The 22,475-nt window shown below is 42.1% G+C and overlaps 1 protein-coding gene across 4 annotated transcripts in view; it reads left to right on the top strand.

The window, feature by feature from the left end:
• Positions 1 to 22,475, top strand: part of ELF1 (E74 like ETS transcription factor 1) — a 76,998-nt gene that overhangs the window by 43,136 nt on the left and 11,387 nt on the right. For all 4 annotated transcript variants that reach the window (XM_066621873.1, XM_066621875.1, XM_066621874.1 and 1 more), the window contains exons 3-7: positions 14,858 to 15,032; positions 16,673 to 16,780; positions 18,599 to 18,760; positions 19,959 to 20,042; positions 21,880 to 22,072. In XM_066621873.1, coding sequence (XP_066477970.1) covers positions 14,858 to 15,032; positions 16,673 to 16,780; positions 18,599 to 18,760; positions 19,959 to 20,042; positions 21,880 to 22,072 — 722 coding nt within the window. The remainder of the gene's footprint in view (positions 1 to 14,857; positions 15,033 to 16,672; positions 16,781 to 18,598; positions 18,761 to 19,958; positions 20,043 to 21,879; positions 22,073 to 22,475) is intronic.

Raw genomic sequence — 22,475 nt, 5'->3', positions numbered from 1 at the left:
TATGTTGGAAATCATATTTTGGTGCATGTGTACTTGTGAGCAATTTAGCTATGGTTTTGTGCCTTCTGACACCTATAATCCTTCAGAAATTTATTGCTTCTCCTTCCTTGAGCAGTGGGAAGATCAAAGAAGACTTTATCTTCTATTGTCACTTTTCCTTAGAGGGGAAAGCACTGGAGACTGTAATAATCTGTTTTAATTACAAATGTATCAGTTTGGCAGGTAATATGGGAATGGAAATCAACAATACCTGCTCTACTGCAGTATTTATTTGATTAGGTCCTGCCTTATTACCATGCTCAAGGCAGCTAACAATAAAACAATTTAACCTCATTAAGACCACAATGCTAACCCATTTTCCAGCACTGACATAAGGGCAATGCAGCTCCGAGGTAAGGGAACAAACATTCGCTTACTCTGAGGAGGCCTCCGTGAGTACCACCCAACTGCAGGATGCTGCACACGGCCCATTGGCACTGCTATGCCAGTGCTGGAAAGGGGGTTAGGATTGCGCCCTAAAAAGAGTTAAAAATAGATTTTGTACTTTTTTAAACAAAAGTACTTCCCTTTGAATCTGCACTCCCTGATGAATTGACAGTTTGGAGAAGCAGAATTCTCTCTGCCAGGGAATGGGGATGTGAGTTCTTTGCAGTAGCTCCTTCTCTGTCTGACCAGGGCCAGGCTGGTCTTTGGTTTGCTGAGATTGTATCCTGGGAAGGCAGAAGGCAACTTCCCTGGGGCCTATAGTCCTCTTGTTTACAGATGTTCAAAGTCCTAAGCATCTTTTCTTTCCCATCAACTCTGAGGTTTTTTTCAAAACCTAAACAGTGGTTCCATTTTCTTTGTTGCAGTGACATGGCTGGGCCAAAGGGGAAAAATAATCCTCTGGTGGTGGTGGTGGTGGTGGTTTTTTTCATTCTCCAGGGCATTGTCCAGTTTTCAGGTTATAGTATAACAAATGCACAGTGGTAGTTGATTTGTTGTGTTAAATCAAGATGCCTTATGTCAAGGAAGTGCTTTTGTTTCAGGGATGTTGTGTTTTAATACAGCAGTTTTAATAGGAAAACATATTGTTGCTGGGAAATTGGTTTTTTCTCCAATCAAAGAGGCCTTTGTAATTTATAATGCTGTCTGGAATGTGGTTCCATAAATCTTATTGCCATTTGTTGAATATAGTGCTCATGACATCTCTGTTGACAGGTGACACAGATTCCTCTTCCCCCATGCCACTACATTGTTGTGATTCAATTCAGATTGCATAGATGAGATTTGCACACAAGTAAAAACTTAATAGTCTTAAGGCTAAGCTTGTGAAGAAACCTCTGTGTCTGTTTTACTTGTGATTTTTTTTAAAATTACTGTATTGTAAACCATTTTGGAGACTTAGGTTGACAATCTATAAATATTAAATCTGCAGTAGCAAGCTTCATGTATTTATCTTGATACTTTAGCTGACCTCCTTGCAGAAGTGAGTTTGAGGGTTGCTTTTCTAGAGAGTTGGCGATATTCATTCTTATGTGAGTTCCCTTTTTGGATGCTAAGTTTTCCTTTTCATAATTTGGAGTATACATCCTCCAACCCTTTATTTAAAAAGAAAAAAAAATGACAAAAAAAACGAGGTGTTTAGTGTAGGCTAAACCAAAAGCTCTTTCCACATCCTGTTCAGCATTAACAAACCCACCCTCATGATCATGATCCCTCCAGTAAATGATAAAAAAGATTGCCATTATCAGAAATTGTCTGAACGTATTCTTACTTCTCTTCTAATCTTATTTTGTTAATCAGTGCTTCCTTTTTTGTAAGAGGCTGAAAAAGAAGCATCAGCAAGAATGGGAAGTTCTGAGTTCTAACCTCTGAGGGAAGCAGTGAAATGGTGGAGAATATCCTGCACCCTTCTCACCTGCCTGCCACATCCACACACCTGCTACTTCATCCTGCCACCAATCCTCTTCTTTCTTGCTCTCCTGAAAGGAGAATGAGCAAGAAGATGACGGGGGAGGGGTAGTGACCCAGTTTTTCCTTCAGCATCAAACAGGTGGGCAGGAGTGTACTAGGAGTAGAGGAGAACATCCTCTTCTGCTTCCAGCTTGTAACTACCTGACCTGTTTTGAAGTGGCTGGATAGCCATTGGAAGAGGCAGGGGAGAGGGGGTGCTTGCCAAGAAAGAAGGCGCAAAAGGTTTGGAAGCTGCTTTGTCTTGCTTGGGCCTGTTGTTACTTCTCAGTCTAACCTGGTGAGGATAAAGGGTTGTTGTGAGGATAAAGGAAGACACATATGTTACCCTGACCTTCTTAGAAGAAGACCAAGACATAGGTGTGAGAAACACATAACTATAGCTATTTTACAGGTTTGCTGTTTATACTAAGATGACATGTATGAAGGGCATAATAAAAGAGATGCTATTACAAATGTGATGGAGAAATAAAATGAATGATGGTGCTGTAGATCAGCACTCTGCCATGTTTGACACTTCTGCTAATGAGGGACCAAGATGATCTTTGCAGATTTAGGCCACTTGCCCTTGACATTGCATGAAAAATGCCATCTCTACCTAATATTTTTTTCAGGAATTGTCCAGAATACACTTGTTACAGCTACCAAAGCAGCTGCTGTTACACAACTGATCATTGTTGAAAGTAACTAGTAACCTCTGACTGTAAACTAGTTAGTAGTGGCAGTCCAAAAGCCAGTTTCTCTAAGGGTGCGATCCTAACCCCTTATGTCAGTGCATTCCAGCATTGACATAAGGAAAATACAGCTCCGAGGTAAGAGAACAAACATTCCCTTACTTTGGGAAGGCCTCCGTGAGTGACACCCAACTGCAGGATGCAGCACATGTCCCATTGGTACCACTGTGCAAGTGCTGGAAAGCACTGACATAAGGGGTTAGGATTGCACCCTAAATTAGACTTACTTTATCAAAATTGGCTTATGGATTGCAAAGTTGTGCTAATGAAAGACAGAAAGTGACATCTTCTGAAAAGCTGGTGTCTTTTATGTTTGATGCTACCCCTACTAACTATCCTAGCATTTATAAAGTGCCTTTGAGTGTTCAGAGAACATCATGTGCATTACCTTTGTAACCCTTTCAGTAGTCTGATAAAGTAGGCCAGGTGGCAGAAGCTAAAAGAGAATGGCTTACTTAAAGCCAACTAGTAAGTTTGCAGGCGTGTAATTGAACATGGCAGACATGGAATTTGAAATTGAAACTTTCCTGCACATTCTGTTAACGACTACTTTAATTCTCTCAATGCCTTGTTGATTGTATTGCATCAGGCAGGGTGAAAGTCACTCTATTTCAAACAGATGGAATATTTGCTGATCCAGGAGTATATCCTCTTTATATATTCCCATATTTCTCCTTATGGGTCTCAAATAGTTTTTTCCTGTTTCTCAACACAGCTTATCTTGTTAATGAGAGTCTAACGCAGGGGTGTCCAAACATTTTGGAAGGAGGGCCACATCATCAGAGATGAAACTTATATGGATGAATGAAGGTCTTGTAGTAGCTCAGGGCCTATTAAAGGCCTTGCACAAAGCAAGGCCAACCTTTCCTTCATTGCCACTGCTGCATCACACATGTGAAACAGCAAGTAGTGGAGGGAGCCCTTGTCCCATAGCTCAGGTGAGAGGTCAAACAGTTGTCCTCACGCTGAGAACAGTTGTGCTGGCCCAGCATGGGCTCCAGCAAGTCTCTGGAGGGCCAGAGGCTCATTGGAGACTGGGGGCTCCCCACGGGCTGCATTGGGAGCCCCGAGGTCTGCAAGTGGCCTCCGGGCCAGGATTTGGGCACCCCTGGTCTAATGTTAAAGTGACTACTTCAGTTCAGGGTGAGACACTCCCTTGGGAGTTCAAAATGCATGGCAGGCCAGTGATGCAGAGAATGTCATAGTGTAAACTGATGAAACAAGATTTATTTAAAGATTACAATTATTCAGGAGAAGAATGTTGAGTGAAATGAAAGGTTCAGTTTGGTTTTTGTAGTTTGTGGTGTTGTAGTTGTGGCTGCCTTCTGTTTCTAGGTGAAATACACAAATAATTATTGGGAAAAGCAAACTGTGATCACTCAAGCACCGAAAACACTCTAAAAAGTCCTATAATGGCAAAAAATCTGAAATGCTATGTAACATGGAGGAGTAAACAGAAGCAAAATCTGTAGTTTTTCAAATCCCATTATTTCTATCAAGACTTCAATAAGGAGCTGGGCTGAGGCTTCAGGATAAACAATGTTGTGGAACCAGCACAGCTATTCACAGACTGCAGTCTGGCAATCACTAAGATCACATACGTTATGTTGATTACATACAACCAAATAGAAAATTAGCCTTGCCCTTCCAAGTGCCTTGTATCTGTGTGACTTTTAGTATTGAGCAAGTTGCCCAGCTCTGAAAAATGCAGTTTACCAACACAAACTAGGATTTCTATTTGTGTTTTTTGTATTTGTTTTGTTTGCGATCTGGGCTGCATTTCTACAAACTTAGTCATTCTGTTAGCACAAGTCACATTTTCTTCCACAACTGTGTAAATATTTTTGATGTTGCTTTCACTTTGACTGATTTGCATACAGTACTTTGGAGTAAAAACCCTGTATAAAATGCCTTTACTTCCCATGAAGAGAGAGGACAGTGTTGGTAGAGGAAGAAATCAGAGTTCCTGGTCATATTCTAGTGATTTGTCTCAAGTTCTTTTCCATTTTGACTGTCTGAGCTACTGGGCTGGGTTTGTAAATAACATTCTGCAGTAATATGAGCAATGTCATCCCAGAATCTTGTATGTATACATCATAGCAACATACATGTCACCTATAAGAGGAGAGACCTCTTTTCATTTTATATAGGAATTCTAATTCTCAGTAGCATAGCATGTAAAAGCAACACTATAGCAACTTAGTTGTTGTAAGCTGCCTTGGTAGCCTCTGTGTGAGGTCAGGTTTAAAAAAAAATGGGGAGGGGCCTACTAGCCATCCTGATGTCCTCTTTGGAGGCCACCACTGCCTTCCCCAGAATTTCTGAAGAAAGAAGATTGAGTTGGTGACTGGATGATTTACTCCAGTGGCCTCACATGCACTTTAAATAAAATGATTTATAAAGTGGGACTGTACAGGACAGTTGTCTGTAACTACCCTTTAAATGTGCTCTGATAAGTAGATTTGAAACCAATTCAAAAGCATTGTTTCAGATCCCCTGCTCACCAAGGTATTCCAGGATGCCTACTCATCCACTGTCAAAAGGTCCTCACTGTTAGGCACATATGAGTTGCTGCTGACTGGCTACAGTAAGAAAAAAGAAAAGATCAAGGGGAATGTAGATAGTAGCAGTCTTTCTCCTTCACTTACTGTTCTGTTTTCTTGCTCCCTGGTTGCTCATTTGTTTGAGATTTAGGTAGGCTTGTGGAATGTCAGACAGACATATCTCAGTATCGGCAATACTGCATTGCTGTAGGACTTGCCTATGGATGCGAAAGTGAAACTGAAGAAATTTCTTTGCTTTCTCCAAAATTCTGTCTGTGTTCTTTGCTGTTCGTCTTACGTGTCTTCTTATAAACGTTACCTTTTGCTTACCATACCTGGAACCTATGAAGAAGACTTATGCAATCCCAAAGAAGAAATTTGTTACCAGAATTGTAAGCACTTCTCTCTCTCAGTGTGTTGCAGTGTGTTTTATTGGCTTCATCATCTATAGCAGGGGTGTCCAAACTTTTTGGCAGGAGGGCCACATCATCAACACTGTGTTGGGGGCTGGGGAAAAAAGAATTAATTTACATTTCAGATTTGAATAAACTTAAATAAATTTACATAAATGAATATATTAGAGATGGAACATATGAATGAAAGAAGGTCTTGCAATAGCACAAGCCTTGCACAAAGCAAGACTGGCCTTTCCTTCACTGCCGCTGCTGCATCACAGACATGAAACAGCAAGCAGTGGAGGGAGTCCTTGTGCCACAGCTCACGCGAGAAGTCAAACAGTTGCACTCATGCTGAGAGCAGTTGTGTTGGGCCAGTGCGGTCTCCAGCAAGTCTCCAGAGGCTCATTGGAGACTGGGGGCTCCCTGAGGGATTGGGGGTCCCCAAGGGCCACAAGTGGCCCCCGGGCCGGGGTCTGAGCACTCCTGATGTATAGGAATATATTATGAGTTCTGTGATGGGTTTATTGAAGAGACTGAGAGATGATGCTATTACCGTGGGTGGATTATTACCCGAAGGATATTTCTGCCCAACTCTTGAGGTCATTCAGTCAAGCCCACTTGTGTGCCCTGTTCTTGGAATGCAATTGATGGTGATGCCCACGAGTGCCTTTTTCACAGTTGCGTCCAGTTTTAGGAATTCTTTGCCTTTTGAGATCAGGCAAGCCCCATCCATCCAAGTGTATTTCACTTCATATGAAACCAACTTCTTATTGGTTGGTGCAGCGCATGCTGCTTAGCAGAACTCAGGCTGACACATTCGCTCTCTCAGTGAGTTGCCAGGAGTCAGAGTGAGATATGGAATAAGCCTTATTTGAATTGCATAAGGCTTCATTTGTAAAGAAGGGGTGAATAGAACGAGAAGGAAACAACAAAGCTGCCAAAACTGGGAATGGAAAGAGATAAAATAAACTGGGGGGAGGGGAAGGGGAAGATAAGAAAACTGGGTGTTCAAAATGGAAAACTTCCACAGGGCCCCTGCAGCCTAACACTTTGATCCAGGATATTTTAACTCTATCAGACCCATAGAGTCCAGTGGGACTTCATCCCTGGAGAATTTACATATTGTCACACTTTGTTTATAGAATGCTTCCTGTCTGTATGCTAACAGAGAACTCAGGTGATTGAGTGCCAGTCAGTTTGTATGCAAAATGATATGTGTGTATGCACAGATAAGGACTTGAACAGTACAGTACAGTACATTTGCAAATTAAAAGAAGTAAATGTTTTTTTTAAAACAAATTCAGAAGCAGCTTAATGCAGTTTGAGCCTGTTCAGTGGCCTTCCAGGAATCATGGAATGTTGAAGTGTTAATTGGAATAAAGTTAATGGCAGGATACAGTGGGGGGTGGGGCAAGGAAAGAGAATCGGCCTGCTTGAGCCAATTGGTAGGTTGGAAAAATGCAAACTTTTTGTGGGTACTGCTTGTATATAATTTTCATTTTACGGAGTAAAATTATGTTCCAAGGATGACTTTTTCAGGCTTAAAAGCAATACCACTTTCTTTTTAAAAGAAGAGATTTTTTTCCTAAGAAAAGGCAGTTCTGTAGGACAGTGGTTCCCAAAATTTTTTGACTGGCAGCTCCCTTGACCTACTGGGCCTTAAGCCATGGCTCTCCGTTAGGGCTACAATCCTATACATTGGATAGCGTGACGGGTTTTTCATGAAGATTCTGCAACTTCCCTGGCTGGTTTCTGCAGCTCCCCAGGGAGCCATGGCTCACAGTTTGGGAACTAATGTTATAGAGCAGTGGTTCTCAAATTATCTGGAAGTGTTTGAGCTTTTCATGAAGATTCTGCAACTTCCCTGGCTGGTTTCTGCAGCTCCCCAGGGAGCCATGGCTCACAGTTTGGGAACTAATGTTATAGAGCAGTGGTTCTCAAATTATCTGGAAGTGTTTGAGCTTGCGGGGGTGGGTGGAGTCAGCAACGCAATCCCCAGGATTGTGTCACTAAGGGGGCTGCAAGGGACTGGCATTTACTTACCAGTTCCTGCAGCAGCCTCCTGAGGGTGCAGGGAGCCCTGCGCAACAGTCCACAGGGCTCCCTGAAGCTTAGAAATTGAAAGTGGAGCATTTCACTTTTTGAAGACCGGGGAAGGCTCCCCGCATCCTCAGGAGGCTGCAGGAAGGGCTGATAAGTAAATGCTAGTCCCTGTGCCCCGGCCCCACCCCCTAAGGGGGCAGAGGCCAGGGCCCTGAGGCTGGGGCATCACGACGCCCTAGTTTGAGAAGCCCTGCTATAGAGGAATGCATTTTGTTGATATTTTTGAAACACCATTGTCGCTTTAAATAAACGTTTAAAACAATGATAATGTTTCTTTCCCTAAACATTATAGTACCTGCTATCATTTAGAAAAGAATGCTATAAGCTGCTTTGAGCCAATGGGATAGAACAAATTGAGTAAGTAGATAAGTAAACAAAGAACCAGAACCTGTTGACAAGATACAACAGCAAGACTGGGTCTTTGCTCCCAAGTAGCTAAAACAAGTCAGTAACTAGAAGTGGAAGAATAGCAAGCACAAAAATTTTGCTGCATTTCAGAGTTTAAGAAACATTTAAGAAATAGGCAAACTTTCCCACTCTGACAGAAATGGGGTCTATGGTCTCATTATACCATTTTATAAGGTGGTCCTCTCCACCTCTGTCCCATCATGAAAGGAGACCACTAAAGATGGTCCACTCCTGGAGTTTTGTGAAGCCAACAGGAGTTGGGTATTTCTGGAGAATATACACACTAGTCTTGGCAGCTACTTAGTGAATTACCTGATTGAGCCTGTGAAGCATAGTTTGACCTTATTGATGTTGTTTTTGCCTAGATGCCCTTTGCCACAACTTCATTGTCACAGACTCTCTTGGTTATGAGAGGCAGATTAATGGCCAAGAGGCAGATAAAATGGAAATTATTAGAGTGCTGGTGACTCTGGACTTTCACTGTGAAGACAGCAGAGAGCATTTCAAAAGAACTATTCTGCAACACCTTTAAAGCAGTTCTCCTTGACTGCTGTTGTATCTGTTGAGTCTTGCCTAGTGGCGTTGTTTTAGATGCAAATGTTTCATTAACATAAAGCAAACCTTGCAGGAGGTAAGATCTTTATTTGTGTTCTATCTCAGCTCCTGCAAGTCTGTCTTCCTCAAGTTTCAATGAAACTCTGGTTCTGCCTGGACACTTTCTGTCCCATAGATGCCTGTTGCCACTTCCAACGGTTTCCCACTCTAGAGTTTGAGTCTGTCCACATTTCTGTTGCTCATGATACAGTGGATAGTAAAACCAAATTGAGTCCACTCAAAGTTAAAGCACTACCAGATCATTGTGATGTATTTTTAATTGTTTTGTGGACAAAGTTGCCTGCCTTGGACTCAGTATGTAATTGCATCTTGTCAGATGTATTGTTTGAGGATTTTTATTTAGATGAGTTTCAATGTGCATGTTTTGAGTTGGTATATGTTCTTACTGGCAAAAGTTAATTGGAAAAGGCTAGGTATTCCCTTTGCCTCTGAATACCTCAGTTTTGGGGGAGCAGTGGCAGGAGAGAGGTATGCCTCTGTCTATTGCTTATGGGCTTCCGGTTGGTATCTGCTTATTCACTGTGAGAAGTGGGATTCTGAACTAGATGAGCTTTTGGCCTGATCCATCAAGACTCTTATGCATTCGGCATCATCGAAGGAAGGTAGACTTTTAGGCAGCCCTAAATCTGCCATCATTCAGCTCCTGTTTGGAAACTCTGCTTGTCCTTTCTCGGTATTGTTGTGACAGCATTGGCACTTCAGCTCCATGTGCATTTATATAGAATTTTGGTTTCTAGATCCTTTCCGTCTTGTTTAGGAGAGGGGGGTAAAGGGGGTAATTTGTACCCGGGCCCAGAGTCCAAAGGGGGCCTAGGAGCCAAAGGAGGGGGCCCAGAAATTTCCTGAATTCTTACATTTTCCTATCTACTCAGACTTGTTGTCCGCATGGGATGCTGGGGACACTACCACAACTGGGGATGCTGGGTACCCTACTGATGCCACATGGGTTAGTAGACCTGGGCTCCAAAGACTTTTCCACCTGTCTCTATCCTCTCTCCACCCTGTTTTGCCCCTCCTTGCCCCATTCTGATCACCTGTCACTACCTTCGCCACTCTGTCTCACCCCTCTCCCTTTGCAAAGGCGCCCAAAAGAAACTTTGTACCCCCTGATAAAATTCCTCTCAGAGGCCCTGAGCCTTGCATATGATGACATTGAGGCCTTAATTTTGTCCACTGTGGGACTGATGAGGAATATTATGTTCTGTTCCTATTAGGTTTTTCTTTGTTTCATATTGTTGATCACAAGGTGTTGGTAACAGATATGCATGATCTGGCAGTTATTCAGGTTCTTGAGAGGTTTTGCTCATATTTGCCAGTAAAGAGAAGCACAGAACACAAAAAAAATCCATTCAAAAGTGAAGAGACAAGTGTAGTCAACCAAGAACTCTGTGCATTTCAGCCCCAAAATAGCGATCGTGGAATCAAAAAACAAGTAAACTTTCACCACATTAGATCGATTTCTACTGAGCTGCCCTTGCTAGGAGAGGAGCCAGAACAAGGAATAGAGACACTGACTAATTAGTTAGGTCAGCTCCATGGACATCAGGCCCTTCAGGAGCATCTGGTACCAGCAACAAGCTGGGCAAGATAGCTATGTCCTGGAAGGGTTAGAAACATGTTTTCCAGGTGTGAATAGACTTTTTTTTAGATACTTGTATGATTCAGAGCTCTGGTTGAATTAAGTGGGAGGGATGCGTCATTCCTAGCTTTGTCTTCCAGGTCTGGTAGCAGCCACAGCCATGATTGTTTGACTTCCAGCAGAGGTTTGGAATAGAAATGTCTTTGACCTCCCTAGTTGATGATGTATGCCAGGGGTGGGAAAGTTTTCAACTTTAGGGATCCTGGACCTTTAACAATTGTGGAGTATAGGGAGTTTCAGCAGGTGCAACTTGTCATCTCACAGATGACAAGCTGCACCTAGTAAAATTCTCTCTCCTACACAATTGTTAAAAGTCCAGGATTCCTAAAGTTGAAAGTTTGCCCACCCCTTATGGGGTGGTCTGGAGGTCTGGTCTAGAGGGTAGAGCCTCCGTCTGCCTGAAGATAACATCCACAAGGTCGCCGGTTTGAGGCCACCGGCACCGTGCGACCTTGAAGCAGCTGACAAGCTGAAGCCGAGCTATTCCATCTGCTCTGAATGTGGGAGGATGGAGGCCAGAATGTGAAGCCAGATCAGAATGAAACACCTTGAATGTAGTGGTTCTTGAAAGAAAGAACCTTCTTTCAAATTGTAAAAATCCCTATTTAATAAGGGATTTAAATAAAAGCCTGCCTATGTAAACCGCCTTGAATAAAGTCTTGAATAAAGACCAAGAAAGGCGGTATATAAATACCTGTTGTTATTATGTATAGCAATATCTTGAAAGAGAGCGCACAGAGAGTGCTCAGCCCTGATAGTTCTTTTGGACTGCTCAGGGATTCTGATGCCATCAGCCATAGTATTCTTCTGAGATGTTTAACCGGACGAGGCTTGGGAGCACAATGGCTCCTGTCCTTTCATGAGGCAGCTTTTGGAAGGCTATTGCTCTGTGGTGTCCTGTTTCAATATTTACATAAAATTGCTGGCGGAATTCATCAGGGGGTGTGGGGCTGGGTGTCATCAATAAGCAGATGACAAACAGCTCTGTATTTGTCTGTCCTGCATGTGCATTAGCTTAAGATCTGAGAGTTTCTTCGTGTGTGCCCCTGCTAGTGAAAGTCTGGGGGACATGCATGAAAGTGCTTTCTCTGTGGCAGCATTCAAGTTGGAGGAGAGATTGGTCCCATCCTTGTTTGAATTTTGGCACCTGCTAATGTCGTTCCTTTTCCATTCAGTTTTTCATTTTTGATTCCTGCTGTGTATTTGTTTTCTCTGTTGTTTTGCTGCTGTTAGGAAAGCTGTTCTTTTTTTATTACAGTTGTGATTGTTTTGTGTGTTTATGCTTTTAGATGCTTTAACTGGTGTTTTTTGTAAACTGCCTTGTGCACCTCCCTTGAGGAAGGGGAAAATTGCAGGATTTGAATATTTTAATACAGGAAACTGAAAACTAGTCTTGCGAACCACTTCATACTCTGGTTTAGAAGCTATAATTAATCCTCAGACCTCATTGTTGCATGAACTGCAGGATTTTGATGTTGTGGTTCTGTGTGAGAACTTGAGGAGATAAAGAGAGCAATGAGGAGGAAGTGTGTAGGATTGAGGAAGTTAGAGGCTATGGTCACATGGCAGAAAACTGTGGGGGTTCCTCATGGTCTCTGTGCAGTCATGTGGAGTGGAGGGATATGTATGTGCAGAGCCGACTTCAGAAGCTTCCAGAGTTGCTTTGAGTGTTTTGACTCTGTTCTCAAGTGGAAAAGTGCACCTCCAGGACAAGAAAAAAACTCAGTCTTTCCGTTGGTTTCAACCACTGCGTCAGCAGCATTGCTGAGTAGCCCTTCTAATTTGTCTTTCTCTGCTTCACCTTATTCCAATAGAAAAATAGTAAGTGTGCCTTTTCCCCTACTATACCACATTGATCATGTGGTGAGATTTTATCTCTTTTCATAATTCTCTGTTTTTTAAAAAAAGTAAGATGAGGAAAATAGTTATTGGTTCGTGGTGTAAACTGCAGCTGTTGTTTCCCAGAAATTCTGATTTCTTCCCAAGATTCTGATTTTGCTGTCACATGAGATACAAAGAACTGAGACCTGGACAAGCCTTTTGAACTGAAGCTGTCTATGCAGAATCTATCTTGGGAAGAATTTTAGCATCCAAGGTAGAAAGCATAAAGATTAGGCCTGGGCCAGTGGCATACTTGGGGGGGTGGAGGTGTGGGGAGAAGGCAGCGGCTGAATCCCCAGGATCACATCACTAACAGGGCTGTAGGGACTGGTATGCACTCACCAGTCCCTGCAGCAGCATCCTGGGGGTGCGGGGAGTCTTGCGCAAGTGTCTGCAGGGCCCCCCAGCCTTCTAAAAGTGAAAGCAGAGCAATCGCACTGCACTTCTGGTTTTGCAGAGGTGGAGTGCGATCACTCCACTTTCACTTATGGAATGTTGGGGAACCCTGCAGACGCTCACGCAGGGCTCCTCTCACTGCCAGGATGCTGCTGCAGGGACTGTTGAGTACATCCCAGTCCCTGCAGTCCCCCTGAGCAACGCGCTCCTGGGGATCGTGTCACTGCCTTCCCTCTGCCCCTTAAGGGGGCAGAGGCCAGAGCTGTCAGGCTGGGTCGTTGTGACGCCCCAGTTTGAATAGCTCTGGTCTGGTTGGTGTAATGCAATGTTAACTCAGGTTTGATTTTTTAAATTTGGGAGCTGCTAAAGAATAGACATAGAGACAAGGGATGACCAATGTGCTACAAATTCAAGCTGGTAAGTGGCACTGCAGGTGCCTTTAAAGGAGTTAATGATGATATTGAACTGCTTAACAGCTGCTGTTTTTGTGATGTTTGAATCTGTTCCATCTAGCTGTCGGTTTGTACACAGCTATCTGTGGCTCATTTCACTTCCGGTTTGAGACCTGCCTGATTGGAACTAGCTGGATGCTGGCTTTTAAGAGACTTCTGTCTTGTAGGTTTCATTTTTCATACAAAGCCTCTGTGTTGTGGTTGGGAATGAGCTTTTCTATTGACCCTTGCTGAAATAAAATATGGGGAGGGGGATTCTTTTCTTGGGGGGAAAACTGACAGTATAATGATAGCAAAGACACAGTATGTATGTTTCATAGTGTTTGTACATGTAGAAGTTTACAGTAGCAGTTTTAGAAGCACATTTGTATCTAAATTCTGGCAGTCTCCTTCAGCTAACATTTAAAGCCTAAAACTCACCTATTGGGCTTTTAAGAATGAGGGATCTGTCCTCCCTAGAAGGTCTGTTAAGTACTAACGTTGGTATGCTGTGATTGGCTGTGAAGTGTAGTCTGTATCCTATGCTGTTGTTAGAGGGGGGTGGCAGGAGGTGAGACCTGAATGCTGTGTTTCCTTTGTTCCCCATGGGTTTTTCCCTTCATATACTACCTTTGTTATTGGTGTGGCATTTTTCCAGCATCGGCCAAAATCTGTTGTCTGAAAGGGGTTTCAGATATGGTGCACATTGACTCCTCCTCGTTCCACTCATGTCCCACCCATGTCTCCAGGTTTGCCCTGCCCGCTAGTGGGAGTTGCCCCAGTGTCTGAGGTATGCTGGGTTGTTGTTGCCCCAATGTCATTGTGCCAGCATCTGGAGACATGTGCCAAGGCATATGCTGCTTAGAACAGTGCAGTGTCAGTATGGGATTGGCCTGTGAATCTTTTAAAGGCCATCCTTCCTTCTCTTTTGCCTTCCTTTATGTTTATTTTCTTGCACACATTTGTCAGTTTTTCCCTCTGAAGTGCAAGGATGTAAAATGGCCACCATCTGGATCTATGTTAAGTGCTTTTTTCTTCAGACTAAATGTGCTGCTTACATATAATATTTTGTGATGTTGGTCCCCAGCCTGAATGGGTAGCCAATTTTGCTTTGTACCTTTATAAAAAGCATTCAGGAACTTTTAATAATTATTATACTTTGTGTTTATATAGTGCGGTTTGAACTTCACATACAAATAATTCTGACAACAAGATTGCAAAGTATTGTTGCTATTGTAATATAACTCCAGACTGAGACAAAGGTGTGTCTAAGGCTACCTGCTGAGTTTACGGCTGAAGTGAGATTTGAACTGGGGAGCTACTGGCTTTCAGCTTACGCTCTTGTAGTCAGACTAGATGTTCACTTAACTGTCTGCTTAACAAGAGGAAATGCCTCTTCTTTCACTTTAAAAAACAACAACACCACACAGCCACAGGTACCCTGATTCTGATGGAGACTACAGAATGTGCAGAGAGAAAAGTTAACTTTCTGCCCCGGCACCATTTTCCCATCAAAAAGTTCCTCATCCTGAAACCTCCAGTTGCAGCAAATAGCTGCTTCAGGGGGTGATTTTTCAGCAGGAAAATACCACAAAGGGAAAGAGTTGACCTTTTCCCTGTGCACCATGGTCCGAATCAGGATTGCTGTACCCATAACTTTTTCAAATGATTTTTTTTGTTTTTATACATGCTTGTTATATTCTGTCTGATCACTGATAAAGTAGTTTATTTTTTTATCTCTCATCTTTTTTAATAGCTGGGTGATCCATCTATCTTTCCTGCTGTTATTGTGGAACATGTACCTAGTGCTGATCTCCTGAACAATTACTCTGGTTTATCCTGTGTTGCTGAACCTAGTGACATGATTACAGAGAATTCGCTGGATGTTGCAGAAGAAGAAATTATAGAAGATGATGACATCACCCTTACAGGTTTGTGTTTTTTACACCATCAGTTATGTTATACACTGGTTTTTGTGGCAGAATTATGATAATTATGATTTGTCAGTTCAGACCCTACACCATGCCATACAACTGAATTCTAACTAAATCCCTGTGCAGCTATGCAGCGGCACCAGCTCAACTTTCACTGTATCTTGCAGGGGATTTTTGGCCACTGGAGGTCTTTTCAGGATAAGGCAGTGGTATTTAGACTGGAGCATTGCAACGCCTCAACCTGAGGGCCATGGCCTCTGCCCCCTTAAGGGACAGGAGCAGGGGGGGAAGGCAGCAATGCAATCCCCAGGATCATGTCGCTAATGGGGCTGCACAGACTGGGATGTACTCACCAGTCCCTGCAGCAGCTTTCCCGGGGTGCGGGGAGCCCTGTGCGAGCATCTGCAGGGCTCCCCAGCCTGCAGAAAGTGAAAGTGGAGCGATCGCGCTCCACTTTTGCAAAACCAAAGTCCCTGCAGCCCCATTAGCGACAAGATCCTGGGAATCACTTTGCTGCCTTCCCCCGCTGCCTCCCTCCCCTTCTCTGCAAGCACTTACTGCGGCTTTCAAACTCCCAGAGAGTTTGAAAACCACAGGGGTAAGAGAACATTTGTCCCCTTGCCCTGGGGTAAGTCCAGCAGCTGCTTTGGGTCAACTCGGACCTGTGCCAGCACAATCACTGGTGCAAGTCCCTGTTGACCTAGGAAAGCTGATAAGAGTGTCAGGATTTGGAATGTGCCACTGTTGCCAAACCTGTCTTCCCTTTTCATCATGAAAACTGGAAGTAGGATTTTTAAATTCTTTTTACAGCTCTTAGGAGACTCAGAGTGGCCTGTAGAGGAGTTGCAAGCTCCCTGAACTCTCTGGAGAGCGATAGCAACCCCCAGGGAAGTTCAAACCCCTCCCCCCCCCCGCAACAATGTGACTGTGGTGATCATGTTGCTGTCTCCTCCCCCGCAAACACTTACTGGTTCCCAAACTTACTGGTTTGGGATACTTACTGGTTCCCAAATGAATATTGTCTGTATTGATATGCTGTAACATTGTTTTTCATCTTTGTACTGGTTAATTAGTTGAAATGATTCAAATTTATCAGAGTGACAAATGTAATCCCGAGAAGTTGGGAACAACTGCCCTAAGGTATATAAAACATCTTAGTTTCGACTTCACTGATGTAACCTTCAATTTTTAATATTACTCTATAAAACGCAGTTTCTATTTGTCCATGTTCCCTTACAAAAGAAGCTGCAAAACTTGTCAGTCTTTTTGGTGTGTTGCTGAAAATCTGAAGAACTTAGTCAGAGACAGGTTAATTTTATGCACTATTAGTAGTACTATTTTAAAAAATTGTATGCACAAAATATCAATCAATGAATAAAGAAATGGGGTATATGGAAAGCAGGGTACAAACAACTGAACAAGACGAGTGGCTTCATTTATTAGAGGAGTGGGTGAAACACAATAAGTCAGCAACGAATAGCCTCTCTTCTCATTATTTATAGTGTATCCCCAGATATCATGTGAAGTGAAGCTTACATCAGAGGAAGTTTTTTTTTGTATCACTTGCTATTGTTTTTTTTTTTTTATGAATTACCTCTCTTCATCCTCTCCCCCCCTTTCCCTCATTCAACTTGTAGTTGGAGCATCCTGTCATAATGGAGACGAAACAATGCAAACCATTGAAGCTGCTGAAGCTCTTCTCAATATGGATTCCCCTGGTCCCATGCTGGATGAGAAGAGAGAAAGTGAGTATGAAAGGAATAAATATGAGGAGTCTGTGTAAAAGCAACAATAAGTTATATGAATATGCTTCTAAACACTAAATGTTGCAGAAAGAGGATATTGCAAGAGATGCGTTGTGAATTAAGTGGTTTCTGGTAGGTTCACATTTGCTGTTGCAAAAAGTGAAGGAAATGAGGCTGATCTTATCAGAAAGTTCATTAAGCAAAACATCCGTGTGGTGCTAATTTTATGATCTTAGAAATGAATGTGTCAATGTAATGGTTTTTTTAAATTTTAAAGTAACAGTATATTTTGTCCTTCTATTGGTGGCTTCCCTGCTGGTGCATGAATATTGTCTATACTGAGATGCTGTAACATTTTGTACATCTTTGTACTGGTTAAGTAGTTGAAATGGTTCAAATTTATCAGAGTGACAAACATAATTCATTCATGGCCTATTCTTATCCAGGCCTTGTGCTGACAAAACTTGCACTCTGTCAGCACAAGTCTGGGGCCACTGGCACAGCAGTCACTGTGTTGGCACATGGGACAGGGCCTCCAGCTCAAACAGCTGGCAGCCCCCATGTGCACCCCAGCAGAGTGCTGAGCCTGCACTGGAACAGGTAGGCTGGTGGAGAGGGCATTCTGGGGGAGGAATATCCAGGCACTGATATTTTGTGCTCCCAGCCAGGGTGTGACACACTCCCTTGGGCCTACTCAGATTGACACCAGCAGAAGATCTGGTGTGGATCCGTCTTGACCCATTGGGGGCAATGGCCTAGTGGAGTAGGTAAATATAAACACTCTCTACCTTTCCTCGGCTCTCTGTTCCCTGGCTGGCCCATAGCCTGCAGTGGAGGCTGCGTCAGTGCTAATGCATGATGGGGGCCTGTCTAGGATATGATTGTATGGGGCTGTTCATGAGGACCAGAGCTCAGCACAGACATGCAGAAGGTCATGGAGGAGGCTATGAACCTCCAGGACCTTCCAGGAGGCTTCAGTATGCCCCTAAGTATGTTACAATGTTCCTGGTTTCCATGGTGACGCGATTGCTGCAGCGCCATCCGGGACCCATTTGCCTTAAAAGGGAATGGTCCATTTCCATTCCCCTGGTAGGTCGCAACCCATCAGTTTGGCAATCGCTGCCCTAAGAGATCTCACAGGACAAGCAAACTTGTGTTCTGGGAGATGGTCCTTGAGGTGGTTTGTAGGGCTTTCAAGGCAATAACCAGCATCACACAAGGAAATGCAGTGGAAACCCATGCTGCTGCATCAATAATTGTGTCACATAATCATAAATGGGCACCTCTCAGCACCTGGGTCACTGCAGTGCTATTGGGCCACCCTCCACTCCCACCCTGCCCCTTGCAGCAAAGTAGTGTGATCCCAAAGTCTGAATAGGAACTTTTGTCTTAGGAAGTTCAACTTGCAGGTTGTGCCTCTTTCTGAGGTGTGGTTGGCTGTGACCTGTGAAAGGTGTATTCTCTGTAGGCACCCCGTACCATGGAATTCCCCTGCCCATGTGATGTGGCAGGCTTTCTCATTACTATTCTTTCAGCATATGGCAAAGATGTTCCTTTTCCAGCAGCCACTTGTTGTCCTGCTATGATAACACTTGGTATAACGCTGATGGTCTCTTACTAATATTAATATTTGCATTTGTGACTTTTGAAATTCATTAATGATTTTTATCATTGTAAAATGTACTTATCCACCCTGAATCCTAAAGCGGCAGGCTATAAATATTTTTAGATCAATAAATATTGAATAATTTAGTTGCTAGAAGCTCTTAGACAGAATACTCTAAAGTGGGTTGTGATTTCTTTGCTGTATTATTGAAGCACATGTATTTGGATCTGAAGATGATGTTGACATTGGTCCTATTACTCATGTATCGGTCACCTTGGATGGAATACCAGAAGTGGTAGAAGTTCATCAAATCCAAGATTCATTTGCTGAATCACAAAGTGCTCTAGCACTGGAGCAACCAAAGAAGAGAAAAGGTAAGGAAATGTGAGTGTGCCCTAAACAGCCATCTAAAAATGTAATTTTTTAGTTATGTCTGTGTTTATAGTATCCAGTTCACAATATGAATTGGAAAAAGGAATCCAAATTGGTGTAGTGGCTTATTAGGAAAGAATAATATCTTTTTAGGCAAGCAGATATGTTCTAGATTGCTTTACACTGCAGTTACTATACATTATAGAAGACAAATTTGATCCTCTTCAGAGAAATAATACCTTCAGCTGAACTCTGTGAATAGAGGTTTCCTCCTTGATGCAAGAGATTTTTTCTCTCCTTCTTTAAGACGACTAAAGCTAACCTTCGCACACTCAGAAACCCTGAACATAAAATGGGAAGTACACTGAAAAGCACTGTATTGAGTTAGAGCTCCACAGAGCTGTGGTACTCGCCCACAGTGTGTGTTGATACATACTCATGCAGCAGCTTTGCAAGTGTTGCTCATCCCTGGTGACTACTTATGAACATTCTGTATGCATTTGGGCCACTGCACGAAGTGAAAGGTTTTTTTAATGCTAACTGTGGAATCTCACCATTGCTAATCACTTTTTAAAAATAGCAATAAAATTCAATGCCAAGAGTATTAATAAGCATGTATTTAGTATTAGTAGTATACAGTATGTAATAATGCTTCGCATTCATACTTCACATGCTACTTCAGTAATATCTAATATCAATACAGTGAGGTAGGTTGGCTCAAAGGTGGGAGAGTGTAACATAGCTAGGGCCACGTAGTGTGTGTAGTGAGGTTTGAACCAGGTGCTTCTTGACACACTTTTAGCAATTGCACTACACCAGCCATATTTAACTAAACTGTAAGTCGATTCGATTTGATTTTGAGAACCTTTATTGGCATTAACTGTAAGTCTCTTAGCCTGGCCCTTAAATGGGATAAATGTAACTTATCTGTATGTATTTATCAAAGTTTTATTGTTACTTTGGATAATTAAACTGCTTATGCTTGAGCTACTATTAAATCCATTCAGTGATAAAAACACTATAAAACTATTGACTTGGAACCCAGTGTGGTAGCTTAACAGCCTGTCAAACTACTGACCTCTTCCACAGCAATACAGCTGCTCAAAAGGAAAGAGGGAGAAGGACCAGGACTAAAACTGATTGTCCTGTATCTTTCCTAGTTTCAGTGTGAAAACTTATACAACATTGTGTTTCTTTCAGCGAAAAAGCCGAGAGCTCCTCGTCCAGAATCCCCTACTCTGACTCCAAACATTTCAGTGAAAAAGAAAAATAAAGATGGGAAAGGTAAGCATGGACAGTGCAAGTTGTGGGCTGATGAACATAATTAAATGTCAAATTCTGGGTAACTTATTTATAGAATTATCATTACACTGTGTTTGCACTCTTAAAGACTTCAGTCTGACCCATAATTAAAATTCATAAACCAGTAAAAACAACACGGACAAGTAGCAGCAAGGGACAGCAGCAGTTGAGATTACAGCATGCAACAGTTATAGAACTCTGGTCAGGCTGAATGCCCTGCAAAAAGGCCTTAATGGTCCATTGAAAACTCTGCAGTAACGGGCCATTTGAGCCTCTACCTGATGGTGCATCCTGTTTCAACTGGTCCTACTTTAGGACAGCTGCTAGATTCTGATCACAAGGGTGGGGAGGGAATAATAGGAATATTTTTACCTTTTACTAGAAGTGAATTTTTAGTCTGTTCTGATAACTGCAAAATGGGTAATTGAGACGTCTTTATTCTGTCAACCCAGACCCTGTTCCCTGGCAAGTGCGATCTTTTTCATGTTTCTGTTAGAATAATATGATACTATTCATTTGTGGCTATTGCTTCTTCCAGTGTACATACAGTTATCCACCCACCTGACTTTGATAGTACCAGTCAAATATAGCCAGTCTGAATGCAGTAGCACAATAGTATGACATTTCCTGCTGCTACTGTTAGTGAAAGTCAGAACAAAGTTAGATATTACAGCCATGCTTGAGTCTGCTAAAAAAAAATGCTTCTACCTCCTTGTAAGCAGTTTTATAATCATTACAATGCTGACTATATGGAATGAGATAACTACGTACATTCTCTATGCCAGTGACTGTCTGAAATATGTAATACTTGTGTGAAGAGACTGCTTGAAGTTGGGGTGATCCATGTGGTAAAGCAGTTTACAAATGCATGGGGCTGGTGCCACAAGGAATCATCTTTCAGTGTTCTCCATGTAATAACTGCAATATTTAGGGTAGAATGGCTAACGTGTTTGCTTGAACCTGGAAGACTATGGGTTATGGGACTTTGCCAAGACTGTGGAGTTAAATTCCACCCTACCCTCACATTCATTACATAGCTCTGTGCTGACTGCTCTGATTCAAGTTGTTTGAATGATATCTGAAACCATTCTTGTCAAAGAAATCTCTTGACAGTTTTTTCATAAAGGAGATCCCAGCAAAATTATTTAGCATCACATTTTAAAAACTTCCACCAGCTATAGGGGCAAGAAGAAACATGGTGCTGTTAAAATTCCTTTGTGCTTGCTTCATTCGTTTACCCACAATTCACTGTGGGCCACCTCTTCCTCCTAATCTGTTTTCCCTAAAATTATGATATTTGTTCAAGCAAAAAGCAAGAAATAGTCTATAACAGTGGTTCTTGCACATTTAGCACCAGGACCCACTTTTTAGAATGAGAATCTGTTAGGACCCACCGGAAGTGATGTCATAAAGCAGGAACATTTTTAACAATCCTAGGCTGCAATCCTAACCACACTTACCTAGGAGTAAGTCACATTGACTATCATTCTTAAAAGCATATACATAGTAGCTTGTTAAAAGTACAAGTCTGTAACATTTCCCCAAATGTAGTCACATACCATGGTAGCATCAAGTCTAACAGATTAAAAATAAAATATTGAAATTAATGGCGACCCACCTGAGATGGGCTCACGACCCACCTAGTGGGTCCTGACCCATAGCTTGAGAAACACTGGTCTATTATATATGAACAGAGATAGCTATATTGTGTATATAGTTTGAGATAGGTAGTCTAAAGAGTCTTTATGTCTGTCAAAAATTTGCACGTCCTCTTTTTGCACATTTTTTTTAGTTCTGAAAAGCTTTTTATTTATTTCAGGAAACACCATTTATCTTTGGGAGTTCTTACTAGCACTGCTTCAGGACAAGGCTACTTGTCCTAAATACATTAAATGGACTCAGAGAGAGAAGGGCATTTTTAAGCTAGTTGATTCCAAGGCCGTATCCAAGTTGTGGGGAAAACACAAAAACAAACCCGATATGAATTACGAAACAATGGGCAGAGCTCTCAGGTATGTAACCTCAACAAAATAAGAGAATCTACTCTTAATTCTAAATGAATATTATTAGTTGAAAGCCTGTTAGCATTTCAAATTAAGCATTGTCAATTGGTTCAGAGCAACAAAACATCATTTCAAAATATATGTAACAAATATTAATTGAAAATATTAAATGTACATTGTTCCTTAGAAATCCGTGCTGTTTCATTCCCATGTTTGTTCAACTTTGAATTAGGTTGAAAATATGAAAAAAATAACGAAAGTGGTTTAGAAATTAAGAGTTTTTCAGCTCTTTCCTACTGTCCCATGCTTTACTAAATTATATGTATGTAGTAATTTTCTTAACTTTTTTATTTTTTCTAATGTTCATCAATGTTAATATCATTTGTATAGTAGTAAATATGAATAATAAATA

The sequence above is a fragment of the Tiliqua scincoides genome, chromosome 3 (assembly GCF_035046505.1).
Source record: "Tiliqua scincoides isolate rTilSci1 chromosome 3, rTilSci1.hap2, whole genome shotgun sequence".
NCBI lineage: Eukaryota > Metazoa > Chordata > Lepidosauria > Squamata > Scincidae > Tiliqua > Tiliqua scincoides.
The sequence above is the reverse complement of the archived record's forward strand: the minus strand, read 5'-3'. Positions and strand labels throughout refer to the sequence as shown.